Source organism: Trichomycterus rosablanca, chromosome 6, assembly GCF_030014385.1.
Source record: "Trichomycterus rosablanca isolate fTriRos1 chromosome 6, fTriRos1.hap1, whole genome shotgun sequence".
NCBI lineage: Eukaryota > Metazoa > Chordata > Actinopteri > Siluriformes > Trichomycteridae > Trichomycterus > Trichomycterus rosablanca.
The window spans coordinates 11,021,928-11,047,532 of record NC_085993.1 but is presented as its reverse complement, the minus strand read 5'-3'; the positions used below and the strand labels follow the sequence as shown (position 1 = coordinate 11,047,532).

General features: G+C 37.2%; 2 protein-coding genes across 2 annotated transcripts in view; one reads left to right on the top strand and one right to left on the bottom strand.

Annotated features, from left to right (window-relative positions):
- The first annotated feature begins 8,877 nt into the window (after nt 1-8,877).
- slc25a55a (solute carrier family 25 member 55a) lies at nt 8,878-17,726 on the top strand. The gene is made up of 10 exons (XM_062997412.1): nt 8,878-8,945; nt 13,115-13,206; nt 13,332-13,457; nt 13,759-13,814; nt 15,423-15,513; nt 15,596-15,714; nt 15,864-16,053; nt 16,193-16,347; nt 16,445-16,520; nt 16,606-17,726. The coding sequence occupies exons 2-10, from the start codon at nt 13,187-13,189 to the stop codon at nt 16,763-16,765; spliced, it is 993 nt and encodes a 330-aa protein (XP_062853482.1). The 5' UTR covers nt 8,878-8,945; nt 13,115-13,186; the 3' UTR covers nt 16,766-17,726.
- Nucleotides 17,723-25,605, bottom strand: part of tspan2a (tetraspanin 2a) — a 21,061-nt gene continuing 13,178 nt past the window's right edge. Inside the window, exons 3-8 of the mRNA XM_062997413.1 lie at nt 25,403-25,500; nt 22,656-22,730; nt 21,796-21,879; nt 21,663-21,701; nt 20,197-20,280; nt 17,723-19,218 (exon numbers count right to left, since the gene is read on the bottom strand). Of these exons, the coding sequence (XP_062853483.1) occupies nt 19,153-19,218; nt 20,197-20,280; nt 21,663-21,701; nt 21,796-21,879; nt 22,656-22,730; nt 25,403-25,500 (446 nt within the window). The 3' untranslated portion in view covers nt 17,723-19,152. The remainder of the gene's footprint in view (nt 19,219-20,196; nt 20,281-21,662; nt 21,702-21,795; nt 21,880-22,655; nt 22,731-25,402; nt 25,501-25,605) is intronic.

The following is a 25,605-nucleotide window of genomic DNA, read 5'->3' as shown; positions in this document are numbered from 1 at the left end:
ACGAAAAGCACAGCGTTCCCCTCAGGCTCGAGCTGCCTGCTCACATCTTAGCTAGCTAGCTAGGTTGTGTGTCCATGTTTTCTAATGCACTGGCACCGCAAATATTACACATCTTTTTATTTTCTACCTTCTTCTAATATACTTCCACATGAAGTAATTTAAGCCATTTTTACCTTTCGGGAAAGAATCTTACTGCCACAAGTTGAGAATACTGGCTGTTGAACTTGACTAGCTTAGCACTAGCTAGCACCACGGCAGTGCAACGTTATTACAAACAGCGCAACCAGACTTAATATACAGTCAGCCAACGGCAATCTATTAAAATCTGCCTCAAGACTTTAATATGATGCACAGAAACCCTGGAAAGATGTTAATAATGCAAATTAACGTTAGCATTTTTAAACAAATAAAGCATGCACAACAATAAAACTTGAATATTATTCAACTAAAGAGCTACATTAAACAATATAATAAGATAAACATCATGATTAGCATGCAATTAGACATATGGAAGAAGATTTTGTAAAGCTTCACGTTACCTGAGATGCCACTGAAACACAATGTGCCTTCACGATGTATTGCGTCATATCCGGTTTCACCTGATAAACTCATTGCATTAAGTAGTTCCAGGGAAATAAAGCAACTAAGTTGAGTCCACTAGAAAACATCGAATGTTATGAATGGTTCATTTATTTGAATTAAATAAACAATGCAGTCATCTAAAATGTAATTGATTTGTGTCACACCAGCATATATTCTTTATGCAAAACCAACAGGCACTCAAAACCCTTTTTTTGAGTGTGTACCTGGTAGGTTAGAGCATCATTTTATATCTGTGGTGCTCTGGTTGGAATGTGCACCCAACATGTTGCACAGATGGACTGTAATACATTTTTCTGTGTATTGGGGAATGTGGAGATGGGTAAATTATGCTTGATTTAAATATTATAAATGTGAGAATAAATCACAGTTAATAACGTTTAAAATTTGACTATGGTTTTACACAGTTTGTATAAATGCACTTATTTAACAATTCAATCTTTAAATTAATACAAATGCATAAATAAGGTAAAAATCTGTTAAATAAAAAAAGTTAAAATCTGTAAAAATTGTCTCACAAGGTAGGCAATACCTTTGTTTTTCCAATTTATGTATATAAAGTAGTGGTTAAGAAATGCAAAATTACAAAATATTTCTTTCTTTGCTCACATATTTTCTTGCAATTGTACATTTTTAAACCAATGTACTACTATTACTACTACTACTACTAATAATAATAATTACTATTATTATTATTATTAATAATAATAATAATAATAATCATCATCTTTATTTATACAGAATCTTTTAAACAGCAGCTGCTTTATGGGACAGAAAATTACATAGATACAAGAGTTTAAATAAATAAATAAAAAAGGCAATAATCATATTACACTGTAAGCCCGGATAAGTTCAATCTACTTAAAAAATTTGAGGAAACCGGTTGCCTTAAAAAAGTTAAGTAATGTATAATGAAAACTTGAGTTAGCATAACTTAAAACATTAAGTTATTACACCTAAAAGGCAAGTTGATTAAACTTTGTTTTTTTGGTTATACCAACTGCTTTTCCCAATAATTCTACTTATTATCTTGAGCTCAGTGGACAAAAATATTGATTTCTTTTTAAATATATAATTACATTTTAAATATCAATTACAAATGTTTATAGAAAAACAGACAGAATTATAAAATAATTTTTCTTTATTTCACTTCAGAAGTATTTACTTAAAATACAACATGTCAAGAAAACATCTTAAAAACTGTACAAGCTGTATATAAAGTTGTGATGAAACACAAACAGCTCCTCACAGTAACCATGAACCTGTACTCAGTTTCACACAGCAAGCTGATTTCTTAATGTTTGGCTGCAGCTCTCTAAAACAAAACAAAGAAACAGAAGTATTAATATCAACATTAATACCATTCATTTAAGGATTAAAATAAAGCAAGCCAGCACACTCTTTGCTTCGTATGAAGGCTAGCATGCTAGCATGTAGCCTAAACACGGCAAATAAAGCAGCGCTGTTTGATTATTTATTTAGTGTCAACATTAAGATAATTTATTTTAAACAAAATTGTTAAGTAAAGTACAACACTTACCAAAATTAGACGGAAGATGAAAAAGTCCCATCAGACTGGTGTACATGCTACTCAAAAATAGCATAATGAGGAAGAAAATGTTTGTCCATTTAGTTTAACAAAGGTTCCACTTCACAAAAGACAAGTTTACTTTTGCAAAAAGCCTTAAATGAAAAGTAAAAAGTAATTTGCATCAACAGGTTACAAAAGTTAAAACAAATGGCTACCCGAACACAAGAAAATCATTTTTGCCTGATTCACCAACAGCAAGCTGAAAAAAGGCGGACTTACACGTAAATGGTGGGCGTTTTTCTGTTTAATTACCTTAACTTAACTTTTTTAAGTTAATCTGATAGAAAAGTAATTTTTTTTGTTTAGTAAACTTAAATCTTTTAGCACATTTAAATGTGTACTCAAATGAGTACATTGTACTCTGCATTTTTTAGTAGAGCAAAAAAACTTAAATAATTTATGTAAGTTGTACTAAAATTTTTTGATTAAATATAAAGTCCGGGCTAACAGTGTATAAGCAAAAATGCTAGTTTAAAATCATGCTACTTTAAATGTAAATATAAATGCTAGTTTAAATTCAAATAAAATAATAAAAAAAGATACTATCATTATAAAACACTAATTTATAAAGTGTTTTTAATAGTTTTTTAAACACATGTAAAGATTGAGTGGCTCTCAAGACCATGAAGACATTTAAAAACCAATACAATAATCTTAAAATCAATTCTAAAGTGAAGTGCTGGTTTAATATGATCCCACTGTCTTGTATGTATTAGAACTATAGCAGCAGCATTTTGAACTCAGGTTGCAGGTGTCTAATACAACTTTTGGGAAGGTCAGACAACAGAGCATTACAATAATCAAGCCTAGAAGCCAGACAGGCATGCACTAGTTTCTCACTATCAGCAGGGGTTAGAATATCCTGAACCTTTGAGATATTCTGAAGATGAAAATATTTAAAACTCAGTCCATGATCACACATCTTGACATCTCGCCGTTTGGCCTTCAAATTCATGGGCTCCAGATAAGCCTGTATGTCCTTCATTTGTGTCTCACTAACCACAATCAGAATCTCTGTCATATCCACATATTGATGTCGCTTATGCAATTAAACAGAGAGCTAGGGAGATATATAGCTGTGTATCATCTGTGTACTGATGATAACTGATGTTATGTCTCTTAACAACAGCAGGCAGTGGAAGCATCTATGGGTTGAATAGCAAAGGCCCCAGGATTGATCCCTGAGGGACTCCACAGGTAATTGCATGACGTTTTGAAGCACGTTTGTACCGTGTAACATTGTAGTCACGATCAGTTGATCAGATGACCAGTCGAAGACACAGCCATTAGGACCCACCCAGATTTGCAGTGATTGGTTGACATTGTGTGTTGGTTGACATCTGACATCTGAGCCAAACAGTTAAAAACTCTGCATATAATAATGGTAGAGCTATTAATTGGCATTTCAATCAGGCCAGTACTATTTATGCTAAGTGTCTTCTTCCTAATATCTGCTATATTATCATTAAAAAATGCTGCAAATTACATTTAGCAGGAGAGAGAAATTCTGCTGAGCTAGATTCGGCAGGGTTCAGTATTTGCTCAATAGTTAAGAAGAGAAAGTTTTCATTGTTTTTCTAACAAGAATTTTCTAGCAAAATAAGCTTTCCTGGTTTACCTCATCTCAAGGTTAAAGCTTTTAAGCTGTGCTTTTTACAAGTCAAGGTGAATCTTCACCACCATTTGCCACCATTTTCTCTCGGCTTTCCTATGGTCTTGTTTACGTTTTATGATTGGGACAGTGCCATGCTTTTCAGAAGAAGTTTTTTAAAAAGGTAATTAGGGGAAAAATGAAAACAAAACCATAATCACAACTATTTTTAATTATGATTATGTAACTTTGTATTTGAACTATTTCCTCCTGATGGGAAATCTTTTAAACTGTTCCAGTGAAGAAGATACAGATTGTTGTCCAACTTGTTTTTTCTTATTTACTATGCATTTACAGGGATTCAATCGAGGGGGGCCAAAGTAAGCTCAAAGTAGAGGGACATAAAAATAGAATGCCTTTATTGTCATTGCTACCTAGGTGACGAGACCAAGGCCATGATTTGTACTGGCACAATTTCCTTTGGTTTAATCATCTGTAATTACCATTTAAAAGCAACCAGTGGAAAATAATGTACCTTCCGAAACTCTGAAACAAGTTCATCTGTCACACAATCTCACAGCAAGATCACAAACCTCTGACTAGTCCCACAACAATAGCACATGGGTCAATGCTGACAGCATGATAGTTCAACCAATACAAGTGATGGAATGTGACTGGTCAGCATTCCATTAGGGGTTACTAACCCAGGCTAGGAATTTTCTTATTTGCACCTCTGATGGTAAAACAAGGCTGAACATGTAACATTAAACAGGCTTTTTTATTAAATAGATTTCCTTGTGATGGTTAATGCAAAAACAATGAAATATATGGCTTAGTAGTGTCTAAACTATATTTAAAATATAAAAGCAGGGTATAGAGTACAAGAGCATTTGGGCAGGAGGTCATTTTTTTACATTGTTATTAATCTTAATGCATACAAAAAACATTGACAAATAATGAAATTTTGTACTATTTAAGAAAGTGTGCAACTGGTTTGTAGATCAGATTTTAGCAGATTAGCCTGATTAGGGTTTTTCCTGAACCTTCCTTTAATCTCAATAGAGGTCAACCACGAAAATAACCTGACCTTATATCCTAAGTAAAGAAATGTACTTTTTTTCATATCAGTATTTCGTCACAGTTCATCTAATCAGTAAGTCAGTAAACAGAGAATGAGACAAGAAAGAATAACACAGAATAAAAAAACAACATACAGTGTATCACAAAAGTGAGTACACCCCTCACATTTCTGCAGATATTTAAGTATGTCTTTTCATGGGACAACACTGACAAAATGACACTTTGACACAATGAAAAGTAGTCTGTGTGCAGCTTATATAACAGTGTAAATTTATTCTTCCCTCAAAATAACTCAATATACAGCCATTAATGTCTAAACCACCGGCAACAAAAGTCAGTACACCACTAAGAGACTACACCCCTAAATGTCCAAACTGAGCACTGCTTGTCATTTTCCCTCCAAAATGTCATGTGATTTGTTAGTGTTACTAGGTCTCAGGTGTGCATAGGGAGCAGGTGTGTTCAATTTAGTAGTACAGCTCTCACACTCTCTCATACTGGTCACTGAAAGTTCCAACATGGCACCTCATGGCAAAGAACTCTCTGAGGATCTTAAAAGACGAATTGTTGCGCTACATGAAGATGGCCAAGGCTACAAGAAGATTGCCAACACCCTGAAACTGAGCTGCAGCACAGTGGCCAAGATCATCCAGCGTTTTAAAAGAGCAGGGTCCACTCAGAACAGACCTCGCGTTGGTCGTCCAAAGAAGCTGAGTGCACGTGCTCAGCGTCATATCCAACTGCTGTCTTTGAAAGATAGGCGCAGGAGTGCTGTCAGCATTGCTGCAGAGATTGAAAAGGTGGGGGGTCAGCCTGTCAGTGCTCAGACCATACGCCGCACACTACATCAAATTGGTCTGCATGGCTGTCACCCCAGAAGGAAGCCTCTTCTGAAGTCTCTACACAAGAAAGCCTGCAAACAGTTTGCTGAAGACATGTCAACAAAGGACATGGATTACTGGAACCATGTCCTATGGTCTGATAAGACCAAGATTAATTTGTTTGGTTCAGATGTTCTCAAGCATGTGTGGCGGCAATCAGGTGAGGAGTACAAAGATAAGTGTGTCATGCCTACAGTCAAGCATGGTGGTGGGAATGCCATGGTCTGGGGCTGCATGAGTGCAGCAGGTGTTGGGGAGTTACATTTCATTGAGGGACGCATGAACTCCAATATGTACTGTGAAATACTGAAGCAGAGCATGATCCCCTTCCTCCGGAAACTGGGTCGCAGGGCAGTGTTCCAGCATGATAATGACCCCAAACACACCTCTAAGACGACCACTGCTTTATTGAAGAGGCTGAGGGTAAAGGTGATGGACTGGCCAAGCATGTCTCCAGACCTAAACCCAATAGAACATCTTTGGGGCATCCTCAAGCGGAAGGTGGAGGAGCGCAAAGTCTCGAATATCCGCCAGCTCCGTGATGTCGTCATGGAGGAGTGGAAAAGCATTCCAGTGGCAACCTGTGAAGCTCGGGTAAACTCCATGCCCAGGAGAGTTAAGGCAGTTCTGGGAAATAATGGTGGCCACACAAAATATTGACACTTCAGGAACTTTCACTAAGGGGTGTACTCACTTTTGTTGCCGGTGGTTTAGACATTAATGGCTGTATATTGAGTTATTTTGAGGGAAGAATAAATTTACACTGTTATATAAGCTGCACACAGACTACTTTTCATTGTGTCAAAGTGTCATTTTGTCAGTGTTGTCCCATGAAAAGATATACTTAAATATCTGCAGAAATGTGAGGGGTGTACTCACTTTTGTGATACACTGTATCTGTGGTTGGTAAGAGCATTTATGTTGTGCTTCATGGCTGAATACTTGAACTGTTGACTGTGTACTTTCACACCATGTATGATCAAATTAAAAAAAGGCACATATAAAAAAACGTTGTGGGCTGATAATTAAGAATTCAGTGCACTAAAAAGGAAGAAGGCATGTGTGTTATTAATGTGCATTGTTCATATGTCTGGAATATGTCTGGATATCAAGAGTACACCTTGGACACGGTGCTGACTCATTTAATTAACTAATTAACACCACACAAACCCATTTACTAACTCACTGAGTGGGTCGGTGGATAGCACTTTCGCCTCACAGCAAGCAAATCCTGGGTTTGATTCCCAGTTAAGCAAATCATGTGTGGGGTTTGCAAGTTGCACCCCTGTCTGTGTGGGTTTCCTTCAAGAGCTCCGGTTTCATCCCACAGTCCAAAGACATATAAGTTAGGTTACTCATAGATACAAAATTGCCTGTGTTAATGTTTGACATTAAACTAGAACTGATGAATCATGTATTAACTGTAACTACCTGTCCTGTCATGAATGGAACCAAAATGTAAAACATGAAAAATAACTACTAACTCATATAAATACCTAGACACAATTTCAGCAATTTACCCAGGCCAATCTACCTGTTTTTGAGAGGTGAGAGGGGGTAGGTAGGAAGCTGTTATTCCTGGTGGAGATTTACATGTACATGGACTAGCACAACAAGTCAGACTTCTTCTCAGGACCCTGAAGCTGTGTCACACCCACACTACTTGCTGTACCACAGTGTTACCCTTTTCTTTTAAAGATTTGTTTCATCTTTATTTTTAGGCAGTATTCAAAAAAGTATAGACTTTTTTATATTCTGGAGTTATTATAATAATGCCATGCCCTAATCATGATGTACATTTGATGTTTTTTTTATTTAAAGCAAGTAACTTTGCATGACTTTGTAAAATGGCTGACATACAAGTACATAATTATCTAATGTTGGCTCTTTTTCAGCACTGTGACCCCACCCACACCATATACAAATCATTAGTGATTCTGATAACACACTATTGAAACATAACGTTTCATTAATGGTAGAATGATTATATATAGGTTTTATAGGGTCAGGTTTAATTAAAGCCACAGGACATTCAGGTTATTTTAAATTAGATGTATTAGCCTAAGGTGTAAAATAGACTGATCATACATCTTGTTCTGCCCCCAGGCGTATTTTCTTTTTATGAGGAAAAAAAATGTCTAGAATTTTCAACTTGCTTTTAAGTTGACATTTACTTTCTACAGTCACCAAACATTTATTGGTCAAACTGGTTCTCACTCACTGGCCTTAGCAGCACAGCAACAACCAGAGGGGCTTTCTATTTATAGGATACAGATTGAACATGTCTTGCCAATACATTAATGCAATGTAAATATTAATTTTGGACTTTTGGAATAGATTTGATCTTCAGAGAAGTGCACCATGAAACACTGGGATGACTAAAAGGTGCATTACTGGATTTGTATGGCTTTCAATTTATGTTTTATTATTATTATTATATGGCCAAAAGTAACATAGTTATGTATAACAGGCAAAGTATTATCATTTTTTAAAATTAAATTCTAGTTTTACCACAGCTTTATCCTGGTCAAGGTCGTAGTCTGTCTGGATTCCCAGGAGTCACTTGGCACAATGCAGTAACACACCCAGGACAGGATGCAAATGTGGGACCTCGTCCATTCATCTTCCTCAGACGTAGCCGATCACGTCTGTATGTGGACACCCAAACGGTCAGGGATTTGAACCCTGTATCCCAGAGACAGTGGGCTAGATTAATATAACACTTTGCCACCTGAATGCCCTCAAAGTATTATTATTATTATTGTTTAGGAATTTTAAAATGCATTTTAACATTTCAGTGTAAATGATATTGTCATATAGGCTTTGGGTGCATTTTTATCGGTTTGTTAAAACTGCAGTCTGCCCCTTGTTCTCTTATTCTTAAAACCAGAATAAGGTCACCCTGCTGTAGAGAAAGCGGAACGCTGAAAACTGAACACTGAGTTACAAGCGCCGGTGTAATTTGACACCTCAGACGCTGATATGAGAGAACTTTTATGACTGAAGTCAGCCAATAAACTGTGAGTATGCAAATATCCATCCACTGATTGGATGAGTCCTATTTGGTATGCGCCGCTTCGGCCCCGCCCTCTTTTATAACGCCGAATGGAATTTTCCACTCAAGTCATTCATTCAAATTCCGCCGGTTGTGAACAGAGAAGATTTTCGGCGCCTTTTACTGTTTCAGCACAATTTTACAATTGTAAGTACGACTTATTAATATTCATTAAATAAGCTCCCTTCATATTTAAATCATAGCTTGAATGAACATTTGCTCTAATTTTAAAATATATATTTGCAAACTCTAATTTATTTTGAACCCTGTTAGCATATTAGCTAACATGCTAGTTTGTAGGATAGCCATTTTGAAGCAAAATTTGGCTCCACATTTACTTAAATCTGATGAAAAGAGTGTATTCTTTGTGTTTATATATATATATATATACACGGTGTCTTGGATGTTTGGTTTTGTACAACAGTAAATAAAGCTAGTCCGTTGGCTACCTAGCTTAGCAAATGTATTAGCCTCGGTAGCCGGATCCGTTTTAGAGAGCAGGCTAACAGCTGAAGGACTCGGTAATGTTATCCGCTCCTCTGCTGTTGCCTGTGGGCAAATGGGTGTTGGCTGACGGACCTAACGTAAATACTGAATATAACGACATTAGAACACGGCTCAATTAAAGCCGGCTTAACATTGTTGGTTGCACTTTCTCGAACTTTCCTTGCTGACTAACGGCCGGTGTTCTGTCGATTTGTCCTACCCTATCGAAACTTCCTACCGTAGCGCAGATTTATAAATCTATCTGTCGATTTGTCCTACCCTATCGAAACTTCCTACCGTAGCGCAGATTTATAAATCTATCTGTCGATTTGTCCTACCCTATCGAAACTTCCTACCGTAGCGCAGATTTATAAATCTATCTGTCGATTTGTCCTACCCTATCGAAATGTATTCCTGTAGTAAATATTTAAGTTTGTTCTTATTAAAATTATGTCTATCATATTATAAATTATAGGTATCTTATTATAACTAGTGGTAGCACATCTCGATAGGTATGTATCTTATTATAAACTATAGGTAGCACATCTCGATAGGTATGTATCTTATTATAAACAATAGGTAGGACATCTCGATAGGTATGTATCTTATTATAAACAATAGGTAGGACATCTCGATAGGTCTATATCTTATTATAAACTATAGGTAGGACATCTCGATAGGTCTATATCTTATTATAAACAATAGGTAGGACATCTCGATAGGTATGTATCTTATTATAAACAATAGGTAGGACATCTCGATAGGTATGTATATTATTATAAACAATAGATAGGACATCTCGATAGGTATGTATATTATAAACAATAGGTAGGACATCTCGATAGGTATGTATATTATTATAAACAATAGACAGCGCATCTCGATAGATCTATGTCTTATTATAAATAGTGTTAGCACATCTCGATGGGCTTATATTTTATTACAAATGATAGGTAGCACACTTGATTTATTGACCTGTCTCTCAGACATTTATCTTAATTTTTAATTTATTTATTAGGATTTTAACATCATGGTTACATTCATGACAGGGCAGGTAGTTACTCATTACACAAGATTTATTAGTTCACACATTTAATATCAAACACAGTCAGAGACAGTTTTGTATCTTCAATTTACCTCACTTGCATGTCTTTGGACTGTGGGAGAAAACTAGAGCACCCGGAAAAAACCCCCCACATACACATGGGGAGAACATGCAAACTCCTCACAGAAAGAATCCACCTGTAAATGGAGCCCAGGACCTTCTTGCTGTGAATCAACAAAGCTACCCACTGAGCCACTATACAGCCCATACATCTCAAATAATTGTGTAATTTTTAAACTAGTTTATTAACAACAACACATCCTGAGTCTCTGGTGGATGTGTCTACATTTTTTACATATGTATTTTGGGTGTGATTTGTTATATTCTGCACATTAAAATGTACCCATCTACTGTCACACTGCACCTGAGTAAAACAGGTAACAATGCTGTACAAATCAGTAAATAATGTTCACAATAACTTTTTAATAATAAAGGTAAAATTAGATAAAATATATCTGTATATCTGTATAATATAGCTGCTCTAAATATCTATCATTTCAATCATGCTCTTGTCAGCTCTGTCTTGCAGCATGGAGCAACTTATGCAGTAATCCTCTGCATTGTCTTAAATCACCACTCAGCCCTGCTGTCATGAAGTTCACTTGGCTTTATAATTCCTATTAATTAATGGAGACAGTGGCAAAATCTGGTTTAGCAAAATTCTAACTAGTTTAAAATATTCAATAACAATATTACCTCCAGCTATTTATACATGCATATGAACTTGAGTTCATCCTGAAAAACTTATCATGTATAAGCACTCTGTAGTTCTAAAATTACTGACTGTAGTTCATCTGTTTCTCTACATACTTTTTAACCTGCTTTCACCCTGTTCTTCAGTGGTCAGACCCCCTACAGGACCACTACAGAGCAGGTATTATTTAGGTGGTGGATCATTCTCAGCACTGCAGTGACACTGACATGGTGTTAGTGTGTGTTGTGCTGGTATGAATGGATCAGACACAGCAGTGCTGAGTTTTTAAACACCTCACTGCTGGACTGAGATTGGTCCACCAACCAAAAATATCCAGCCTACAGCACCCTGTGGGCAGTGTCCTGTGACCACTGATGAAGGTCTAGAAGATGACCGACTCAAACAGCAGCAATAGATGAGCGATCGTCTCTGACTTTACATCTACAAGGTGGACCAACTAGGTAGGAGTGTCTAATAGAGTGGACAGTGAGTGGACACTGTATTTTAAAACTCCAGCAGCACTGCTGTTTCTGATCCACTCACACCACCACCATGTCAGTGTCACTGCAGTGCTGAGAATGATCCACCACCTAAATAATACCTGCTCTGTGGGGGTTCTGACCATTGACGAACAGCATGAAGGGAGCTAACAAAGCATGCAGAGAAACAGATGGACTACAGTCAGTAATTGTAGAACTACAAGCGAGTTCTTTTGGCTATGTAGTGTGTATATGTAGTGTTGGCTATGTAGTGAGTATTATATGTATATACAGTATGTATATATATATATATATATATATATGTGTATGTGTGTATGATGTATGTATGATGTATGTACATTTTGATTTTGTAGTAAATAATATTCTAACCCGAAGAACATCTTAATCTCAAATAATTAGAACTAAACTGACAGGGGAGCAGCAAAAAATAGTTGTACATATACAAATAACTGAGTACATAAAAAACGTAATAAATGCTCAACATATTCATTCAGTAATTCACTTTAAACTCAACTTTAACTTCAAACAACCGTTACTGTACATATTGAACTGCTAATAAAGCACAAAACTGAAAAATAACCTAATACATTTTGTGTTGTCATAATGTTAAGGTCGCAGATGGTTATTTAAAAATGATTGGCTTTTCTAGATGTATGAAAAACGCATCTAAAATTACCAAAGGCATGTATAAACGTGGTTAAATACAACGTTAACACAGCATTATTAAGATACACAGTTATTTAACTGTAATCAATCAAGTACAGCTCATTTAAGCACTTTGAATATTTTTATATAGCTTTTTTTTTTTAAAGTCACATAATAACAGCATTACATATACATACACTTAAACTTTAAACTTTTTAAAGAATTAAAACGAAACCATACGTTACTAACCGCTAGAACAAATAAATTAGGCAAAGGTAGCACAGAATTATAGGCGTTCCCCGCAACGAGTCAAAACCGATGTGCGCATGCTCAGTAGGACAAATCGATGGGTAGGATAAATCGACAGAACACCGGTTCCTGTCGACATTCTTCAGGCAATTAGATTGATTCATTCTGTGGCATTTTTTGAAATACAGCCATGTAGTCTGTTAATCAGCTACGTACAAGACACGTACTAGGATGCAGTCCTTTTTTTTATACACATTAGCACATAATAAAGAATTAGACTTGCGCATATATCCGTGTATTTCGTATTTTTTCAGGTTTAAATAGGTTTTAGGTTTGAATTGCCCTGTGTCTGTTTTATGTGTATATAAAATCTCTAATCAATGCATTCCTACCGAAAAACGCCCAGCTGACAACATCTTATAGCTATGATCATGACTGCAGATAGGACACAGCTCTAGATAATTCTGTGCATGTACTAACCCCCGACCGGAACTGCCCTGGCCTCAGTTCGTCATTGACTAGCAGGGCGTTTTATGTTCCTGGGGCCTGAGGAATGTGTTAGGAATCTTCCATTAATAGCGCATGTGTACATACAAACAGAATTTTACCACTGAATGATCCTTACTCTTTTTTTCAGGTCCATCAAAGCCATTTCACAGAGTCTCACAAGTGTTTAAGTGCTTCTTTGCCTTTGGTTTATTTTCTCAAGATGTCTCAGCAGCAGATCAGGTATGTACGGTCACCTTATTTCTTTGAAAGTTTTTATTTTTGTATAAATGTATTATTGCCAAATTGACACCATGCTCATAGGTTTTGATCAATAACTTTCTTTTCTTAATTTTTTTTTTTTTCAGCCTTCCTGCCAAGCTTATCAATGGTGGCATTGCTGGCCTTGTAGGGGTTACTTGTGTTTACCCCATTGACCTGGCCAAAACCCGTCTCCAGAACCAGAGACAAGGACAACAGGTCTACAAGAACATGTAAGTGGTTCTTATCCTACTGCCACACCCCATCTCAAAATGTAATTTATGTTCATTGTCATTTGAGCAATTATATATACAATAATTTCCTTCGGGATAAATAAAGTATCTCTATCTATGTGTTCTAACTAATGGGCGTTGGATGTACACAATGTATACAAATGGGTTATGCACACTTGTGGAATGAAACACTTGTGAAATCTTTAATTAAAGTTATTTGTAGTCGAGATCACAATTTCTATCTCATGATGGACCTTAAGGCAAATGCAGCTGTTTAAACTTTTTTTTTTTTACTTTTCAGGATGGATTGTCTTGTCAAAACAGTACGATCAGAGGGATATTTTGGCATGTACAGAGGTAAGATACATTTTATATTTTAATTTTTCTTAAAGAGTAAACTGTTAATCTGTAGTTTATTTTAGGCTTAAGACCAAAAGTATGTTAAGGTTTAACATCCACTTAAGCCACTTGGCCAGGACTTGTAGACAACGTGTTTAGCTTTTTTGTATTGCACTACAATAAGATATTTAAGATGCTACTACAGTAATGTTAAACAATTTTCTTTTTTGTATTGTTCCAAAATGAGCATTTGTACAATGACAACAAATACATGCTGCAATTAATGCGTTGACATACATTTGTTTCCTATATATAAGACAAGGTACATTTTAGAACAAGGTGTCTGCAGGTATCTTAAAGTCTCATTTTATAAGTGTTTAAGACATCGCAGTCCTGACATGCATACATGCAGTCCTGACTGCTATTTTTTAAAGGTGCAGAGAGCTGTATTGCATACGAGACAAGCTATGCTGCTCAGTTGTTCCCTTAACCTGACAAGCCAGCTGAGGTTGTATTTGTGGAACAATGAGATAGTGTCAACCTTGCTGAATCTTGACAGTCAGTTGTCTGGATGTCAGGACAGCTGAGATTTGAACCAGAGATCTCACTGGTGGTGTGCATTAAACCACTGTGCCATTAACAGTTTAATTTAACAGTTTAACAGTTTTTTTGGCTCTAGCGCTGTTACATGCTTCCTTCAATAACCCCTACCACTTTCTACTGTGCTATAAAATTCATACAGGGCTACTGGGGATTATTTTCTTGTTCCATAGTTGCTGTAATGCAATTTGGTCTTAAATTTTGTTCTTAATTTGCACAATCATGTAACCAGCAGACACCTTGTTGCACTTGGATAATGATGGTTATAACTTTTGAGGGTAAAAAAAAAAAAAGTTAGTTTTGTTTTGGAAGAAAATGGAGCCCATGTTTGTACTAGGACTTCACTTGACGTGAGGAATGCCGTTGTTTGCATCTGTGTTTTTTCATGTTACAGACATGGGTCCCCACCGGGATAGTGAAGGCTAGCCGATTAAGGCGCAGCCACGCTGGAGGCAAATCATTTATCATGGTTCTCACCATTTCGCTCCTACAATTAGGCACAAAATGTTCTTATTTTGTTACATTTTCTTCATGACCACTTTTTCTTTGACTCTCTTCCCTCTTACTTGTACTAACCCCCTTTTCCAAGTACTACAAGAAGTAACTCTAACCATCCTTCACTTGTTTTTCTTCTGTTTTCCACCTGTGTTTCTCTATTCTATTTTAAATAGCTATTCCTCATGTTCCACTGCTCCTTGCTCTTAGGGCAGAAGGATCTTGACCTAGAATCTAACTCTCATGCCTTTTCATGCTTGCCTTTTGATTTCAAATCTCTTTTTTTTTTTTGTGCTAATTTACCTTTTTCATTGGTTCTCAGTTTTGCAATTATGCCAGCTCCCCCTCCATCATTACATCATATTGACACAATCATTGCTTCTTTGGTTTAATAATTCTATACATTTCTAGTTAAATGTAGCATGATTTTGTTTCTTTTGGTATAATGGTGGTGGGGAATGTGTATTTGATCTCTGTACAGTTGGATTTGTTGCTGCATTTTATATTTAACTCCATGTTTTTGTCTTCTAGGTGCTGCAGTGAATCTTGCTCTAGTCACACCTGAAAAGGGAATCAAGCTTGCTGCCAATGACTTTTTCCGTCACCACCTTGCCAAGGATGGGTATGCAGTCCTTCAGACATTTCTAAAGCAGAGTTTCAGTAATGTTAAATCATGATTGTCATGATTATTCCTTTTGTTACAGGAAGGGCTTGACTGTGATTAAAGAAATGTTGGCAGGTTGTGGTGCTGGCATGTGCCAAGTTGTCATTACTACTCCTATGGAGATGCTGAAAATCCAATTGCAGGATGCTGGGAGATTAGGTAACACTTGCTTTTGAAGCATTTTTAACGTTTTGGTTAGTGTCTGTTATACATGGACTTTTACATAGAATCCCTTTATTTTAGTTTGAAAAAATGTAGTTTCAGAAAACAAGTCCTGTAACCGCCTGTTCTTCTGTCTTACACTTTAGCGGCCCAGCAGAGAATGCCAGGTATCCTGGCTTCCAGTAAACTGGCTCAGACTAATGCCGTGCTGAGCCGCTCATACAATGTGATGCCAAGTTCAGCCCGAACCATCTCTGCTACACAGATTGCCAAAGAGCTGCTACACACCCAAGGCATCCAGGGACTTTACAAAGGTCTTGGAGCTACACTGATTAGGTGAGAGCAGAGTTACTGAATGTGCATGTGTAGAGGGAGAATTTTTGCTACATTACCCACTCCTCTTGTGTATCACAGCAACATTGTATTGCTATGAATCTTTTTTTGTTCTAATGGAATGTTTTCCTCTTGCTTTTAGAGACGTGCCTTTCTCAGTTGTCTACTTTCCGCTTTTTGCTAACCTTAACCACTTGGGCAAGCCTTCTGAAGATGATGCGGCACCCTTCTATTGGTCATTTATGTCAGGGTGTGTGGCTGGGTCCACTGCTGCAGTAGCAGTTAACCCATGTGATGGTGAGTAAGGTTTTTTTTTTTTAATTGTTTTTTTCCCCACTTCCTTGTTTTGATGTCTTAGCCTCAACATGCTCATTTCTTCTCTTTTGCCCTGTAGTGGTAAAAACCAGACTCCAGTCCTTAAACAAAGGTGCCAATGAGGAGACGTACAGTGGCGTGCTGGACTGTGTGAGGTAAATAGTAGTAAAGCTGTTAGTTGTTTCCCACACCAAATGTAAACTAGCTAAAACTGATCTGTTTGCTTTGCTTCTTTTGTAGTAAGATCATGAAGAAGGAGGGACCATCTGCTTTCTTGAAGGGTGCTGGCTGCAGAGCACTCGTCATTGCACCACTGTTTGGCATTGCCCAAGTGATGTATTTTGTAGGAGTTGGAGAATTCATTATGAGCCAACGGCCACTTACTCTCCTGTCTCCTTAAGCAAGCTTCAAGATCTCAAATGAACTTTAGTTACAGCTGAAGCCATGAGAGAAACCATATTCTCTAAAGATTTTAGAGTTTAACAGACTGGCGGCTGTGCCGTTTGTTTCCCCGAGTCAGCCTTTGGCCTCACTGCACTTCCTGTCTGGTTTGCTTACTCATTCGATGAGCCGCAACCAACGTTTTGCACTTGTTGGTTAGGACTTGTCCTGGAGAACTTTTGACTGTGCTTTATGTCCTCCTAGAAGGATCCACTGACACTTTCCCTCAATGAGGGAGAACGGTCTCACCATAAAGGCATCGTGTACAGTATGACCGAAGTAGTATTCTTTCTCCTTCTGTAATGTCTCACACAACCTTCCCCACCCACATATACATGTTTTTCTGTGTCATGTCTATGTAATGCTGTCATTTGGGGCAAAAATGCATGATGACTGATTTTACATGGTAGCTACAAATGTTAAACACTTCATTCCACTCAATGTTTTTGAATTACTTTATAGCATTGCCACAACTGGGGTAAAGGGTTGTACCAAAAGTTCACCATGAGTTTAAGTTCTATATTGCTTAAGTTCTGTACTGAATTTTGGGGGCCAACAGTTGGAAAATGGAAGATTAAGCTTTGTGTTTACCTGACGTTTACTTTGATACAGTTGTTTTACTGTATTATGACCAGTGCTAGATCCCTGACTTTAATTACTATTCCACTGTGTAGTGATTAGTACTGTAAGTAGGTAAGATCATTTCAATTTAGCTGCCTTGGTTTTTGTACAAACATTATTTATACAGTACCAAGTGTTCAGATTTCTCAGACAGAAAGGACCATAACTCTAAAGAGCAGGAAAGGTGAACCGTACCTGTTTGATTAATATTTATAGTAAGAAATAGATGCTACTCTTTGGAAAGCAATGTTTAATACAGCTCCTGAGTCATTGACAAAAACAATAAACATCAATGTGTAGCTAAGTGTCTTGTTTTCTTTATTTCTTCGTCATGCTAAAAAAAAAAAAAACTCGTTCCATTTTCTGACCGGTAAATAGTTATTGTGCTGTTCATAGCACAGAATATCAAAACCACTAAAAACAAGCCTGACCAAATGTATTTACCATTACAGGCCACAATCACAGCATGCTCAGGCATGAATTACTTGTGCCAGTCTGAAGGTCTGACAAAAAGCACAGCAAGATATCAGTTAACCCAAGTTGTGCTCATGTGAAGAGAGTTGAGGAGGGAAAAAAACTGAAACAGATTCAATTCCCCTCTGTTCAATAGTTACCAGGTTTCGAAGTTAACAATCAGCACAGGCAGTATGAAAAACTAATGCAGAAGATAGTAGACCATGAGTGCAATGACGTACAGAATAATTCAAAAAATTGGATTTGGCCGTTACTGACTACCGGGTTAGCTTTAACAGTTTTAGGTTGGTTGCAGTAGTTGGATGATAGTGTAATTTTAGGTGGCTGGTTTCTCTTCCTGTGGTTCTTTAGGGAAATCATAATATTTTCAGTATACAGCTATATAATGCTTTTAAATATCTTTAACCCTGACTATGATAAAGTGGTTGTTTTATTGCTGTGAGCTGTCTATTTTCTGAATCTTGCTGTGTTAAAGACTTAATCATATAGACTCCATATTACTTTTAAGAAACCTGATACTGTTCACACCATTTTGACACTTTGCATGACCACTTAATCAAATATCTACCTTTAAAATGCCCAGTGATTTTACATACATTTCTAGCACTCGCCATAAGTGGATAAAATTTGGTCACATCACTCAATACTGTACTGTTAACCTTCATTTTTACATCATGTCACCATACAGCAGCCTGAGCTGAGCCTTGAGGCTGGGTGAGGCATCAATCACATGCAAAGCTTCTAAACAAATATAAAGCATTACTCATCAAAATAAACATTAGCACACAGCAAACACTGCAATATGCACAATAACTAACATTACAAGGCAGCTGATCAGCAGAAAGGAAGGACTATGTATTATTTACATACAATATTTACATTACCAGTCCTCTTGTGTGTTGCATAGCACTAAGGGAAATGACAGCATTTGCCTAAATCTAAGAGTCGTAATTATTAAGCTTTTCATAAAACAAATCTTAATTATAACTGACCCCCCAGCTTAACAAAAACTATAAAATATAATGTTAATAATAAACGTCAATGTGATTACAGTAAAATTATGCAATGGTGGTCCAGCCCACACAATAAATCTAATCACACAACCAAAGAAAAAAGTTGCAAATGTATTTTATCAAACTCTGCCCTATGAGAACTTTTCCCAGTTCTCAAACTCGGGTGTGTTGGCTCAATGAGGACAAGGCAGGGCATTCAGGACTAGTACGGTTATCCTGAAGTGGAGGAACTGTGCACCTAAATGACCTCCCTGTTGTTCCTGATAGCGCAGCATAGGACCATACTGAAGACCATCCCTATGATCTGTAAAGGAGAACAGCAATATGAATGATAACAAGAGACACCATTAAAGTTTATAAAGAACGTTTAGGCAGAACTTTGTTCCTAGTGAAATCTAGCTTAACTTCTAGATTCCAGCTTCTATCCATGTACATAAAGCCCTGCCAGCCAGTAGATCTCCATGTTAGTCTTTTCATATGTTTGTGATTGCTTTAACTTCCAGTGGTAATCTATAGACAAGTCACAGCTAATAAAATATCTAATGCTAGTTGTACTGTAGGTGTGCCCAGGTTGGCAGCTAACTAGCATCATGCTCTGTGGCTATTGCTGTATAGTAATCTACACTGATGAGGCATAGCATTATGACCACCTTCCTAATATTGTGTTGGTCACCCTTTTGCTGCCCCATATATAACAAACTGTGATGCACTGTGTATTCTGACACCTGTCTATCAGAACCAGCATTAACTTCTTCAGCAGTTTGAGCTACAGTACCTCGTCTGTTAGATCGGACCACACGAACCAGCCGTCGCTCCCCACGTGGATCAATGAGCCTTGGCCACCCATGACCCTCTTGCCGGTTTACCACTGTTACTTCCTTGGACCATTTTTGATAGATACTGACCGCTGAAGACCGGGAACCCCACAAAAGAGCTGCAGTTTTGGAGATGCTCTGACCCGTCGTCGTCTAGCCATCACAATTTGGCCCTTGTCAAACTCGCTCTAATTCTTACGCTTGCCCATTTTTCCTGCTTCTAACACAGCAAATTTGAGGATAAAATTTTCATTCGCTGCCTAATATTCCACCCACTAACACTAACAGGTGCCATGATTAAGAGAGATAATCAGTGTTATTTGCTTCGCCTGTCAGTGGTCATAATGTTATGCCCAATCGGTTTGAACTTACAATACTTTATTAGTGATTTATAATATTAGAAATCTTTGCCAATATTTCTGTTTTGGTGCAGTGCATGACCAAATCTGGCAGATTCATGTACTTACCATTACCGCTGCGATGCCAATACCCACATATCCTATAATGAAAAGTTTTTCATTGAACAAATCAGCAATGGCTTGGACGCAGTCCTGAAAAAACAGTGATATTGTTGGTGGTTACCATAAAATTCTTTAAAACGTTCTGTTATCTTAAATATAACATATTTATAAGGGTTAATAATATTGTCATGGGTTAGTTAAATTGTTAAAATTGTTTAAAAAAATGTTCAAAAAGAAAACTAATTACGGAAAGCTTTAAATAAAAGACTTTAAAATGCTTTCAAAACAAACTAAAAATACATCAGATGTTAATGTTTATTGTTTTCTTTCTTCTTTTTCACTTCTACTTTTGCATGGAAAATTTCAGCTGTAAACAAGACACTGAAAGTCTGTGGTACGACACATCAGTTCACACTACAATGTTTAACATTCTTACAGACAAAAAAAAAAACCTCTGTCTGAACCCAGATCTAAAATGACTCCAATACTAAAACTGAATTATACATAAAATATTTTTATGCAATATTTCTCTATTCACAAACTACCATAAAAACGTTACCAATAAAAACGTATAAACACTACATTTAGGAGACAGTGGAATTACCAACTAATTCTTCTGGCCATGTGCTATAAATAGAATGCTGGTGCCTTTTGTGTTCTTTTGGCCTTATAAAAATGAAGTACCACATAAAACATCTGCCCACCATCTGTTTTATTTCATTTTAACCTCCTTTTGCCCCCCTACACGTTTCTCTGTGCACTCTTCTAAAATGAAGCGCCTTTCCCTGTCACATACAGACTCTCACGTATCTGCCGCCAAAGCATGATCATTACTGCCATCTACTGGACTGAACCACTCATCATCGACGATTTTCTACCAAATGAGTAAAAAAAAACGGTTTTTTTGTTTTTGTTTTTGTTTTTTTAATTCTGACTTTAAATTCTTAATATTTTACTGAAACTACTATGAGATGAAAATACACTGATGACTGTCTCATCTAGATGTTGTGAATGAACCTCTGTAATACTGTGAGATCACAGCGAACCAGACATACACAATTCCACCAACAAGTTGTAGTCAAAAGACTCTCTTAAATATTACTTCAAAATGGTCAAGCTAAATCATGATGCAAAAATGCAGACAACTATGAAACCACTTGTCAAGGTTTGGTCCTGTTTCATTTCACTAATGAGTCTTTCTGGGGCCAACCAATAATAAAGCTGGTCAGTTATTGTTTTCCAATTCAGATCTAATAAAGGAAGTGTGGAATGTGAGGATACTGCCACATCAAAGTACTAGACAAAATACACCAAAGTGGTACAAACATAACACTGCATCTTTACACCACCTGGACCTGATACTGACTGCTTTTTAGTATTCTATATTTGCTATTATCGTCTTTTTGCGCTCAGGTAATGCTTTGTAGCCTGTTATTCTCTGAAATCATAATTAATATAAAATAAAATTCTACCTTGGGTTCATAAGGACAATCTTGTGGACAACAACCAAGCTGTAAAACAAAATAGTGTTAATACAGTCAGCAATCTTCATTAATTCATTAACTGACTGACTAATTGTAGTAGAAGCTAAACAGATGTACTCACAATATCATGGTACTGGGTAATAATTGTGCTGTTGCTATCCTCTCTGATTGAGGTTGAGTAAAAGTTTTGGACCTCCTCAATAACCTAAAAGAAAACATAAATCGACAAATCAGTTATAGACAGAGTGTCCAACATTCTGTGTATTACTGTGCATTAAAAATGAGACAAATCTCATTTCCAGAAAAGTTGGGACATTTTGTAAAACACAATAAAAAGATAAAAGTGCTTTGTTAATTCTCTTAAATCTATATTTAGCTGATTAAAAGGAGAAAGAAATGATTCCCAATGTTTTTTGATAAATTTCATTGCATTTTGTAAATGTAAACACATTTAGAACCTAATGCCTGCACTCCAAAAAGCTGGGACAGGAGCATGTTTTCCCCTGTGTCAGCTTTCCTATTAAGGAGACTTTTTAATGCTTTGAGAACTGAGGATGCTAATTACTGCAGTTTCACAAGTGGAATCTTGTCCATTCATTCTTGATATGAGACTTCAGCTGCTCAAAAGTTGATGGTTGCAGTCATCTGATTCTCCTCTTCATGCTGCACCAAACATTTTAATTTTTTTAGAACTCAATTATGATTCCTCCACCTGTTACCAATTCACTAGCTTATTGTGGAATGCAGTAACTGTAATCTTCTTATTTTGCCTCTGTCCCAACTTTTTTGGAGTGAGTTGTAGGCATCAAATTCTAAATGTATTTCTATTTACAAAACACAATGTAGTTAATCAGGGAAGCATTGTTTATTATTTCTTTCTGCTTTTGTCAGTTAAATGAAGGTTCAGGAGAATTAACAAATAACTTTTTACTACATTTTACACAAAGTCCCATTTTATTGGAAATGAGGTTTGTACATTACCTGATCTTTGTTCAAGAAGCCAAAGACTCCTGCAGCTACTTCAGCACCAAATATCACCAAAAGACAGGCAAAGAACTAGAGATTGAACAGGAGAGATCAGTCTTACATCAGTCCATATTAAATACATGTAATAATAGTTCACACCCAAACAGTAAGAGTATGCTTAAACAATGAATAGCCAATTTATCCATAAAATATTTTATAAATAAACATGGGTGTGCATAGAACAGGCCTGCCATCCAGTGCTTCAGATTGGGAAGAGTGGGTGAATTTGTATAAGTTGGGGGAGAAAATTAGCACCAAATTTATAAACCAAAATATTAATAAATAATGTTCTTATTTACAGTAATAGTAATAGTATAGTATTTCCAATCGTATAAGCTGTGCAAACACAGTCTGTGGCAGCATATCATCTGACAAATAAGCTACCCAGATATATGGCTATGTTTTTACTACACTACAGTGGCAATGTAAAATATGCAGCATTTAGTTAAGATTGATTTGTGACACAGCCACTGTTTTGAGTCACTATACAAACAGGTACAGAGAGAAAGACGAACTGATGATAAACAGTGTAGTTTTATCCGTGGCTTATACACTATATTGCCAAAAGTATTCGCTCACCCATCCAAATAATTGAATTCAAGTGTTCCAATCACTTCCATGGCCACTGGTGTATAAAACCAAGCACCAAGGCATGCAGACTGCTTCTACAAACATATGTGAAAGAATGGGTCGCTCTCAGGAGCTCAGTGAATTCCAGCATGGTACCATGATAATATGGCACCTGTGCAACAAGTCCAGTCGTGACATTTCCTCACTACTAAATATTCCACAGTCAACTGTCAGTGGTATTATAACCTTAGTTCCAGTGAAAGGAACACTTAATGCTTCAGCATACCAAGAGATTTTGGACAATTTCATGCTCCCAACTTTGTGGGAACAGTTTGGGGATGGCCTCTTTTTGTTCCAACACGAATGCGCACCAGTGCACAAAGCAAGGTCCATAAATACGTGGATGAGCGAGTTCGGTGTGAAAGAACTTGACTGGCCTGCACAGAGTCCTGACCTCAACCTGATAGAACACCTTTGGGATGAATTAGAGCGAAGACTGTGAGCCAGACCTTCTCGTCCAACATCAGTGTCTGACCTCACAAATGCGCTTCTGGAAGAATGGTCAAAATTCCCATAAACACACTGCTAAACCCTGTGGAAAGCCTTCCCAGAAGAGTTGAAGCTGTTATAGCTAGGGGTGGGTTTATAAAATCGATTTTTCGTTTCGAATCGATCTTTATTTGAACGATCCGATATCGATTCATATAAACGCGAGATCGATCTTTTAAATACGCCCCTTTTTACGGTGTACACAGAAATCTGTTACCCCTTTAATTTCGCGTGACCAGCCTCTGTTTTTTTGCACAACGAGATCTGACCTGCACATCAGTTCAGCATGGCAGAAGCTCAAGTTATGCCTGGTTCACACTACATGACTTTTGCCCTGATTTTCGCTCGGCGACGGGTCAGCGCTAGGTTCGGGAGGAACTCGGTGTTCGCTCTGCGATCAAAACTCGGCTCTCAATCAATGTGAGAAACAGCGAGGGGAAACACAGGGGGGAGGTTGTAAACAGGTGGGACAGGGGTGTAATATAGTTTCTATCAGAATACATCAGCACACAAGTTTTACAGTATTTCTGACCTGATCGTTCTCTACAAAACAAAATATTTATTAACCTCCAACTCACTACAGAACGATCCATGCTGCTCGTGTTGCCAAATCCACTCAGATTCCTTTATTTTTCTCCTTTTTTCTACATCAGCGCACAAACTTTGATCTCTCGCTACTTGTTGATGTGCATGTTTGGACGTGGTATCATTAAACCTTTCATCACTTCTCACGTGTGTTTTCGTGACAAAACGTAGTTTTGGAGACCAGAGAAGCTCGCCTGTGATTCCAGTTGGAGATAGATGGTGTAGTGTAAAACCCCCCTATCACCTGTGAGTCGTGTAGTGTGAACTGTACAGCGACCCGGCAAATCAGAAAGTCGTGTAGTGTAAACTTGGCATAAGCTGTTCAATAGCCAGGTGTATGTTTACATTACATTTACAATGTTGTAGTGTGTCAGACATATAAAATAATAATAAAAAATGAATGTTACTGTTTTCTGTTTTGGATTAATTATTTATGTAAACAAAATACACAAATATTTTCAATAATGAGTGTTCTTTGTACAATTATCACATTCGTTCTCTGAACATCTTTACATATTTAAGCAAAACCTGTTAATGTAACTCAAATATGCCTAACTGTGTTGAATCGAAATCGAATCGAATCGGAAATCGAATCGGGACCTTGTGAATCGAATCGATCCAGGAAATTAGTGGCAATACCCAGCCCTAGTTATAGCTGCAAAGGGTGGGCCGACATCATATTAAACCCTATGGATTAAGAATGGGATGTCACTCAAGTTCATATGCGTGTGAAGGCAGGCGAGCGAATACTTTTGGCAATATAGTGTATGTGCAGACATTCCTGCACTATTGCTTTAGCATGCATGAGGTATAAAGGCTCCCAAAATCCATGCCTCGAGGTGTACCTGATAAAATGCCAACAAGTGTATTCGTCTATTGTATCAAACAGTGAGTAGTTAATAGCTAGGGCAACTGCTTACTTTCTAAACCCTAAACTGTTTTAGAAAATGAAGCTTGGTTAACACAGGTCAGTGTGGCACTACACAAGGTTTACCCACCGATCCCAGAAGACACTGTGACTCCCTGACAGCCCCACAGCACCCGAAGAAGCCCACCAGCATCATGATGCCTCCTGCTCCAATTAGGATATACACAGCTGGAAAGAGAGCAGAGAGAAGGGATTAGTTTAAGGACCCCCTACCTACCACAAAATCCTACTATGGAGTCCTGTCCTTATTCACTTTATTCTATCTGTGCAGTT

Coding starts and splice junctions, on each gene's coding strand:
- slc25a55a (XM_062997412.1), top strand. CDS start 13,187: ATGTCTCAGCAGCAGATCAG. Junction 16,054..16,192: donor CTTGGAGCTACACTGATTAG/GTGAGAGCAGAG, acceptor TCTTGCTTTTAG/AGACGTGCCTTTCTCAGTTG. Junction 16,521..16,605: donor GGCGTGCTGGACTGTGTGAG/GTAAATAGTAGT, acceptor CTTCTTTTGTAG/TAAGATCATGAAGAAGGAGG.